The following is a 10524-nucleotide window of genomic DNA, read 5'->3' as shown; positions in this document are numbered from 1 at the left end:
TAATATTAATTTACGATTACCGAGATTTTCATCTAAAATTCTATATTTCCTTAATACTTTTCCCCGACAGGATGCAGTTATACAGTCGTTTTGTTAAAACTGTATCTCTTAAATTAACCTACACAATGATACAGAAATTTAAGGATACCTGAAAATGATTCGACCACCATTTCTATATTATTTAAAATTATTTTAAAATATTACATATTATTCGAAATACTTGTATCTCACGTTTACACGGTGTAACGTGATTATTTCGCGTACAACAGCAATTGGTGTGTCCTGTCGTTAAATGTCGTTAATGTGGAATTTAAAATGACATTTGGTATATTTATTTCGGGCTGTTTAAAAAACTAGTCCTCGTGGCTATTACGCAATTATATCTGTATATTGCAAATTACGGGATTAAACACTATGTTCATTCTCTTCAACGTCTCAGATTCCTTATCGTAAATTTGAAACTGCATTAGAGTCGATGACCCTGTTGCCATGAAACTCATACAATCTCTTGGCGAACGACAGACGAGATGGCTGAAAAATATATTTTTCGAGGAAGACCTGGAAAGGATGCCGGATAAATAGGCCGTCATTCACAAGACTAACGAAATTCTACGTTGTGTCGCCAGAGAAACCAGTTCGTTCGTACTTACCATACATGCGTGGCTGATAGAGGCGCCCACATGCTTTCCTGCGATTTCGTGTGGGTGATCGTGCGTGCGAATCAGTTTCACTGCTTCACGCGTGAAATTTATTGCAAATCATCGTGCGCGCCGTTAGGATCGATTAGAATTTTTGCGTGCGAGATATGCTTCGAAGCTCGACAACTGAAACCTGAATTACATTTTTTAAAGCGAATCTGGTTTCGTGAAATGAAATGGATTTCGAATTATCTCTAACTAAGGGGAAATGTGAGCTCTGTATATTTCTTTGTCTGTATATTTTTTAGTTATGAGAAATTTGATTAAAAAGTGCTTTGATATACAGATAGTGGCGAGCATATAATTAACAAAATACTTGTAAATTCATTTAATTGCATTATGAAAAAATTTATTTCTATTTTTCTTCTATTATGTATGATTCAATGATATATTCCTGGTACTCTGAAGCACTTCTCGAAAAGAAGAGATAACCATAAATGGACAAAACTCTTTACATTTCTTTATGTGATATCATCTTCTCTATGTCATACCATTTCTAATTAAATAACGAAGATACTTCGATCTGTTACTTATCGAACGCCCACATCCTATGAATATAAAACAACTTTCAAATTTTGACTTCGAGTAATTATGTTGGTAAAACCATCGCGCTTTATCTCACTGTCGGTAGACCTGTTGACGTTCGTAGAGTTGACTCATGGAGACGATCTGTATACAGACCGACGTAAGCGTCGTTCCTTCGTTTATTGTTGAATAAAAGTTTCTTACTCCAATATATAAAAATAATAATTACAAACTAATAATGGTGAATTTGGTACGAATGTGTCAATGTACAAGAAAGAAAAACACACGTAGGTAGAAATGATATAGGTAAAACAGAAAAGAAGAGATATAACACTGTGACTGTTGGTTTTTTTTACACAAGATATTCATTTCTGCGTATAATTCTCATGTTATTAGTAATTTTGCTGATTTTGCCTGCGATTCGTGTCGACGAAGTAGGCACAGTGCTACAGCCACGTCATCGTATACCATTAATACCTATAGGCACTCGTAGAACATTTTAACACGATGCGTTCACGTTTGAATCTAATTAATTCCGAATATCAACCGTCCTAGCAATTAACGCGTCCTGTTAATAACAGAGGACATTTTTAAACGTCGAAAGAAATTTTAAGAAAGTCCCATCAGCGCTTATAAAAATAGCTTGGAATAATAATCAGATAGTGGGGACGCCAATTATGCGTGCTCGAAACAGTGTTCAACGTTACACACGTGACATATAGGAAATATTTTTTCTACGATTCTACGCCCATCTAACAAACGGGACACATGTTTCGTTGAACATTAGCATAAACTGATTTATGAATTTATCTTTAATACTTTCGTGTTTACGAGCGTCGTTAGAGCCATCCATCGTTTCATTATGTGCCACCAAGCCTCGGTTACGTAATCGGAAACACGATCCACGTTTCTAGGAATTTTATTTCAGTAAATTCATTGTAATATAATTGTAATGTATCAACGTCCGCGTGAGTTTACTTTTCAAACATTTTTATTCCTGATTTCTCTTCCGAACGTACCACTGGATGTCTCATTCTTATTCTATTCCATAACCAGCGCCATTTTGACCTATCTAAATCTTGAAAACCTTACATACCGTAATATGATTTCTTATATTGTTAGATTCTACCTTTAATATTTTATATCTATCTTTATTATCTTGTATAAGATATTGAATAATCGTTGACTTCTCGAGACTTCGAAAGGTATTCAGAATCAAAATATCTTGAGACTGAAGATTAGAGCTTCTTCGATACTCTAAAGGTTTTAAGTATCAAATCACATTAAAAATTACTCGAACTTTCATTGTATCGTACAATTTTCAATTCGATGCCCATTGCTATGTATTTTTTCATTTTCACTTTCAATCTCCTCCAATTTTAAAAACTTTTGACACATTTTCCCTGGCAATGGGATTCCACTGCTGAAATTCAATCTACATATATCGAACTTTCTAGCAAGTGTTGCAAGTACGATTATAAGTAATTAAAAGAACGAACGATGCATAAGTAGTTAATTCCTGAGCGATGACTCGTTTTTCTTTCGTGTAAGCTCATAGGCCGATCCCTTAATTGCTTCTCGTAATAATATTTCACTGTCTAGTTTTCCTGTCTTTAGGTTCTATAACCGCGGTGTAATTAAATGCACGAGCGGCTATCATTCGTGACACCTGCTCTCCAGCTGAATTTTATATTTTCTTATTCAACCTGTATGGTATTATTAAATTATTCAATTATATTATATATGTATATCGTCGTCAACCATCAAGCGGGTGAAGCCTCGAGTTTTTTACCTGGTTGTTGTGGTTACACGACTAGTTTGTACTTTATATTTACTGTACAACTATCTTCGTATATATGAAGGATATGAGTGAAGTAGTTTTTGAAGGCGAGTTTGTAGTGAATTGATGATAGTAATAAATGGGACAGCCTATATAGTTGGTAATTTTTTGTGAAGTTTTTTATGCTAAGATGTTAATTCGTTACTAATTTTAATGATGTAGCGAAATATTTGATGGTAGCAAATATTTGATAGCAACTTTCAAACAAGATACTTTGACACACAGTCCTACGTCAATTTATTTCAGTAATATTTAATTTAATAATAATTTACACTAATACTTCAAAAATATTAAATAGACAGATACGTAACTTAGAAATCACGTAATGTCAAAATTAATTAGTTACAGGATCAATATCAATTTTTATTATTAATTTTAATATGACATATTTGTTGCTTCTCGAAACTATTAGAATACCGACATTCTGGTCATTTTTAGTTTATAATTATACGCTTCACTTGTCCAAAATTATTTTGAAATTATACAGATATTTCCAAGAGAAAGAATTTAATGTTTACACTAAATGGAACACACTGTACACACACTGCATTGCGAAACACCGTATCTATTTTAGTAGCATTAGTAAATAAAGCATGGACCGTACCCATTTTAGTATCACTACGCACACGGCTTGTTTCACAATATTGCAATGTCTAACCTTTTATCTCGGCAAATAAATTACAGATTTGTGGTCATTTGTATCGTACGCTCTTGTCTGCGTTCTAGTTATCATTATTACTATTGCTATCGTAGGAGTAGGAGTTCTTTAACCCGGCAACTTGATTGAAATATTTAATAAATAAGGACTGGAGGAACTGTGTACGCTATCCGAACTGGCTGAACGATGGCATATAATGGACATGCATGCTCGCCAGTGTACGATAACATCAGTGTCTTCGAGTTCATAAGAGACTATCATAACGGAGGATGTTTAAGATGAGCAGCTAACAATAAAACCATATATCGGATATATCTCACTAACAATTGCAATTCTAAATTAAATTTCCTACTTTACATAATTAATATTTAATTAATATTTTATATTTTTTATAACGCAATTTTCCCCTTTATAATCCCATATATAATTCCTTTTCACTCTTTTATATTTTGAGAAGATGGATGTTTGAAACAATTTGCTCTTTATCATTCGTAAAAATCCTATTTTTTATTAGATTACGATTAGAGAGCTTTCCATTGGATTTTTATTCAAGCGCATACTGTTCATTGATCGAATATCCTCAAATTACACTCTGTCTGTCATTATACCCTGTTACTGCATCGCAGATAACGCTCGAGAATTTGAATTATAAATTACCGAATTTTGCAGTACCTATTCTTCACCTTAATTTACGTTATATCGTATATTTTACGTACTCCATATAGCTAGTATCTACGACATCCATCGCGTAAGATATTAAAATAAAAAAATAAAAATTAAATACCTTGCAATTAACCGATCTGATAGATTAACTGAAATCTAAATCAAATTGTCGCGGTCTAATTGAAATCTAATTTAACAATAGCGAAGTTGATGATAGGAGAAACTACCAGAACAAACGTTTCGTTAAAAAATGAAACAGTATGAAACAATCCATTCTATACATATTTATTATAGGATAAATGTCAACTAATTTATCAGATAAAAATATTTAACAAATACTTGTCGCACAATGGTCTTCGTTAAGAGATGATCAAACACGCGGTGGCGAGGTGATGATTCATGGAAACGCAACGAATAAATTAATGAGCCATCGAGGTGCGATCGTTAGTGGCATTCGCGTTGCGTTTTCCTCGGTCGCGATGCTCGTTTGTAAATTACTCTCGCAGAATATAAATGTTTACGGCAGACTGAGAAATATGTTGAGAGTTAAGAGGTGTTTATTAGATGTTTCATCGTGGGAGGCGATTCTTATTTAAATCGAAATTACATTTAACTAATAAGCCGTCCTTTAACAGACAAAAAGGCAGGGAGAAGGGCGAGAAAAAGAAAGAAAACTATCATTCGTTTATGCGACGATAATTTTCAATCGATAAAACTAATTTCACTAGGGTGCTGGAGAATCGCAAAGACCTCGAAAAATGTTTATTCACTCGGTTTCGTTCTCCAGACGCATTTTACGATCGGTATATTCCTCTTATAATTAATTCTCGACTTTTTTAATTAATGGCCATGTAAAAATCTCGATTTCAATTTTACCTTTCTTGTTATTTAATTATAGATTCATCGATGCTATAAAATCGATCGAATAACAGGATAACCGGACGAATTTCAATTACGAACATTGAAAATTATAGGCGTTGAAGTCGTTACGCGGAAAGATTGAATTTAATGAACGATCCAAGAATCCTCCGAATAATTATATACCATTTAATCAAATTCTTCCTTATGTGCTGAAATTTTTCTTCGAACCTCATTACTCCCTTGCTCATGCAACTTTTTCTATACGGTACTTCCATTAAATTCTTGAATCTTTACGTTTTCGAATATTTTCGAGATTTTAAATTATTAAATATCTAAGCTTCTTGATTCTTAAATCTTCGAACACTTTGCGCGTGTAAATTCCACAATCGATTAGTATAATTCTTCGTGTAATTTCAATTACTTTCAGAAAATTTTAAAAGCAGCCTTGATATATTAAAAGAAGCCTATCGTTGCTTATCGTTACCTTCTCCATTTTCTTCTTTCTTAACTCGTTGAACGAGAAGGACGTGTTAATTTATTCATTCATATAGTACGTATAGTAGTTTCTTTATTTAAAAATTCTCCATTCGTTTACGTTGTTTCATTTCTCTTCAGAATAATTTCTGCGAGGATTCAAGTCAACCCAATTAAAATTTATTTCCCTGTATTAACTTCTAACTTCACGCTTATAACAATTTTCTATTTAGGAAATAATCTTATTAAAACATGTCAAATCTGTCACATTTTTCCAATAACCTCGACCGAGTTGTATCTTTCTAACGTTAAAAAATATCTCAAGCTTAAACGAATCGCGAGAAACTTTCTATTGGTATGCGTGAACTCTCGTCTCGATTTCCTATCAAACATCTTAAAACGTTACAAGTCCGTTTCGTTTGCTAAAACGAGAATAAGATTAAAACATGCTAATTTTAACTTCTCATTGAAGTAACTAAATGTCGTATTAATCACTCGTGTCTCACGTAAAATAAAATAAAAGTCCTGCAAAGAAAATGATCAAAATCAACAGAACCTGATTTTATCTAGCATAAGAAATAATTTATCTTAAGAAAAAAAAAAAGAAAAAGAAAAAAGAATACGATATCGTTAAGAAAATTTGTAAACCGTCCATGGGTCTAGGTATTTAAAACGAATGTGATTTCACCGAGAGCCACGTGGGCGATTGATCGATTCGAGGATCGAAGAGATCTATTGGTTATGTGGCCACGCGAAAGGCCACCGGTGAATTGCTTCGTATAAATTGTTAATTATACGGAACCGCGGCGGCTTGTAAAGATCGCGTGGGAGCATTTTGTGGCTGGACCGGTTTTGGGCGATGGTAATTAATTTTCACACTCCGTTTCTAATTGAAAAGGATCCAAAGCCCCTACCTAGGAGACGGGAGCGTTTGTTTGCTGGAAGCGTAACTCCGTAGTCGATAATTGAAAACGGGTGATCGTGCTTTAAAAAGGCTGCAAGCGAAAGTGCGCGCTGCATTTTCGTTTATTATCGTTACATTTGTTGATTTATCGTTTTAGCGGTCAATTTCCAACGACTTAACGACCCTATCTCGTTTGTTAATGCTGTTCGATTTGTGAACGTTTGTTAATAGCCGTAAATTTTCCAATGGGAGCGCATTAAGAAACATACTTGAAGGGTTATTTAGTTAGCGGAGTTAGTGAATGCGATTTGATCTTTACGGTACACAAATACAAATACGGTACAAATTTGAATACTGATTTATGTGTAAATTTGTTTAATTCTGAGAAAATTATTATTTGTATAGTTGGAAGTTTTTTAACGAAGAATTAGTATGTTTTATGAGAGATGGAATTTATTTTAACAAAGAGTCCGTATATAATATAATTTAAACGATACTGCTATAAAGATACTATACGTTCCGTTTTATGTTTTCGTTTGTTATTATTTCTAACTGTAATTCGTTTCTGTTTGATACATTTATATTACTCATCGTTTACCTTCTGCTGTATTTCAAATCGTTAAATGATCGTTTTATCGTTTCTGAAGGTCTGCGAGAACGCGACCAAAAGATAAGATCAAACTATTAATAAAATTCTAACATAATCGTGTCAAAATAATTTTTTCATTTAGCGTACTAAAACTCACGAACGATTCATACAGCTAAATTCGTTAAAAAAAATTTTGCTTAATCCATTATTGCTCTCAATCTTCCTGCTAAATGTAATGTTCCATTACCCCCAAGAAGGTTAATTACGAAAAAATATACTGGCACGTTCCATTGCTTTCCAACGAAGTGTTTCCTTTCTATCTGCTTCTGTACATTTCATCTGTACCGTATCAAACATTCGTAGTGATATAAAAGCGCCTAATGTATGTATGTAATGTAAGTAATTAATATACAGATACTGTAATAAATACAACAATGCGCGAATATTTTTTATATCCATCGAATATCGTAAAATTTCCGCAGATGATGTTGAAATTTCTGTACGACCATCAACGCCACTAACATTCCATACGTAATCAATCTTCCGGTATTAAGTCATCGCGAGCAACAACGAGCATAACGCGAGATGAATCTCGACAAAACATCCTATTTACGAGGCCATAACCAATAAAGTATGCTGCAGGGGTCACGGGCAGCTGTAATAAATATGTTCACGCAGCGTCTTGTTCGAGTGGCGGAAAGGGGATAGAGCAGGCGAGAAATATCGAGCAGAGGCTCGAGTAGCTCGGAGAGATCGCGTGGCCAGGCAACATCAATTTCGAGGGTGATTCTCGCCGCTGTCGGAAGAGCCTCGAAAATTTCGAATGGCCGCGTAATCGAGGAACCTCCTGGTGCACGAAGCTGAACGGAGGAGGATACTCGCAGTCCTTCCTTCTCTGCCTCCCTTTCGCTCCACACTTTACCTTCCTTTCTCTTTTTTCCTTGTTTCTCGCGATAATGATACCACGCGTTCCTCCTTGGCAATAATATCGATGCTCTCGTGTATATACCTTCGCAAGAATGTTGTTGCGGTTTTGCGAAAGAAAGGGCAAGAAGCATGGTTTTTTATGTAACGAAGGCACCTACAAGAACTATAGTTAAGAATGTGGTTTCGACCAGCTTGATTCTTTTTGTCTTCGCATCTATTGCAAGTCGTCTATTTCTACTCGCAATGTCTCATTTGAACCTCTAAGGAGCGAAAGATCAACAACCTCGCTTCTTGTAAAGTTATTCGTTTCACATCATTCAGGTACGTCGTTGGTGTCCAACATCTGATAGACGATTTCGTCAGTACCACCTAATGAGAAAATCCGCAATCACTTAGTTGCCAGCCCAATACTTCTGCTAGTTATTAATTCGTCATTAATTCGTACATTTGGATAAAATTCATATACCGTTATCACAAATCCGTTAAAAGGTTGGAATATTAAAAGGTTGGAATAAATCACTAACTACGTTAGGTAATGTATAACATTACCTGGAAGTACTACTAAATTCAACTAAAACTTTCATTTCAACTGTTTTCTATTATATAATAACAGTTAAAAATATAGGTTTTATATTCTGAAATATTACAAGCAAAGAAGAGCTTCTAAATTTTTACTCCCAATTACGACTATTTTTTCGAGAATTTCGCGTAAGGAATTTCCGTATTTATATGCTCGTAAATTATCGACGCTCTTAGTTATCACCTAACCACTGTAAATTATCGACAGATTCCTCGTGTTTACAACTTCCATAACTCTTCCAAATTTTTTACAATAACAGCAAATCCCTTCGAGTCATTCTAACAGTAACTTTTACATGAAACAATAAAGAACGTATTTCGTTATTCCAATAGCGTCCCATTAATGAACCTCGCAAGAAGCAAACTCGCTCGACCGCTTATATAACGCTAATTACGTTATCCAACGTACGTACATACGTTCGGGGTTGTACGTAGAGAAGAGTTTAGCCTAGTCCATAGCGGTTTCGCCATCGACGGATGCAACTTGACGCATTCCTGTTCATTATCTAATTTGCCGATCGTTTACAGGCTCACGTGCCCCGAGCCCTATTTCGTCAGCGAGGGTCTCTACGCTTCTCTCGAGGAGTTGGAAAACACGCGCGAGGTTACCCTACACGTGATGACCATCGGCAGCTTCATCGAGGATCCGGCGAAGGTAAGTCGTCCATCGTTACGTAAACGTTTTCTTTTTGCTTCGAACGAGTAACAATCGCGTCCATCGTGCTGGATTCGCGATGGATCGTTCTATTCTTTACGCGTGTTCGCGTTACCAAATCGAACGATGCCTTTGGAATGATAACGATGAAAAAGGTTGCGTTCTCGAAGTTGGTTCATCGCGAGGTTTGCATTCCGTGAAATTTCATGCAAGGTTGCAGATGTAGAGGATTTTGTAATTCGTGCCAACAACGAAATGCGCGAACTTTTTCGTGAATTCGTTAAAATATGTTGTATATCTAAATCTTGGAGATAAAGTATGGTATTGAAACTATATAAAAATTAAGAATTGAAATAAAAGTTGCTGATAATCGAACAGTCTACCCGAGAATATTCTAATATTCTTTGATTGAAACCTCGAAGATGAGACTCAGTGACGGAAATTTTGATTGTTATCCTATCTTTTTGGATCGTATCACCAACTAAAGTTCCGTAGAATACCGTATCTTGTGGTTATATCTATATTATACAGTAGTTGAATTTCTACTTCCTCCAGATATGAGAAAACAGAAAAACTGGAAGAATTAGATTTATTTAGAGAATCGATCAAAATAGAAGATAGGAAATCGATCAATGTAGATATACGTATTTCCATAAGTACGCTCGTTCATTATCACAAGTCACCCCCGTGCAATTACTTCAAACAATTTCTCCAACTATTAATCTTTACTTTTAATTAATCGTCATCATCCTACCAAACAACCTGCGTAATAACTCTAAAAAGTTTGAATCGAAAACAAAAAACGAACAACGCTGTAATCAGAGGATCTTTCGAAGTCAAAGAAGACACGTACTCGAGAAACCTTTCCTGATGTCTGGTTCTCTTTCTGGCGGTCGGTACGCGGCGCAATAGGAGCCAGATACTCGAATAAATAAAAACACGGCTAATTGCAAACGCGGCGAATGCCGGCTCATCCGTCGACCCGTCGTTATCTGACGTGAACACCGATTAAAATTACGTACGACTGTGCAGAGAACCGTACGTCGGTCTCGCGCGCTGCCTGCTCTATCTCCCTCGGCCCTCTTCTCGGGTCGCTAATTAAATGCAACGGCTAATTAGATAACTGATAAAAGGTTATGGCGGTCCGCGAG

The 10524-nt window shown here is 35.4% G+C and overlaps 1 protein-coding gene across 1 annotated transcript in view; it reads left to right on the top strand.

Moving 5' to 3' along the window:
- The first annotated feature begins 9209 nt into the window (after positions 1-9209).
- LOC100742801 (UPF0489 protein C5orf22 homolog) overlaps positions 9210-10524 on the top strand; it is a 432798-nt gene continuing 431483 nt past the window's right edge. Inside the window, exon 1 of the mRNA XM_033323305.1 lies at positions 9210-9373. Coding sequence (XP_033179196.1) covers positions 9338-9373 — 36 coding nt within the window. The 5' untranslated portion in view covers positions 9210-9337. The remainder of the gene's footprint in view (positions 9374-10524) is intronic.

Source organism: Bombus impatiens, unplaced genomic scaffold (assembly GCF_000188095.3).
Source record: "Bombus impatiens unplaced genomic scaffold, BIMP_2.2 scf_0899, whole genome shotgun sequence".
Taxonomy (NCBI): domain Eukaryota; kingdom Metazoa; phylum Arthropoda; class Insecta; order Hymenoptera; family Apidae; genus Bombus; species Bombus impatiens.
Note: the sequence above shows the minus strand (reverse complement) of the source record. Positions and strands in the feature narration are given on the sequence as shown.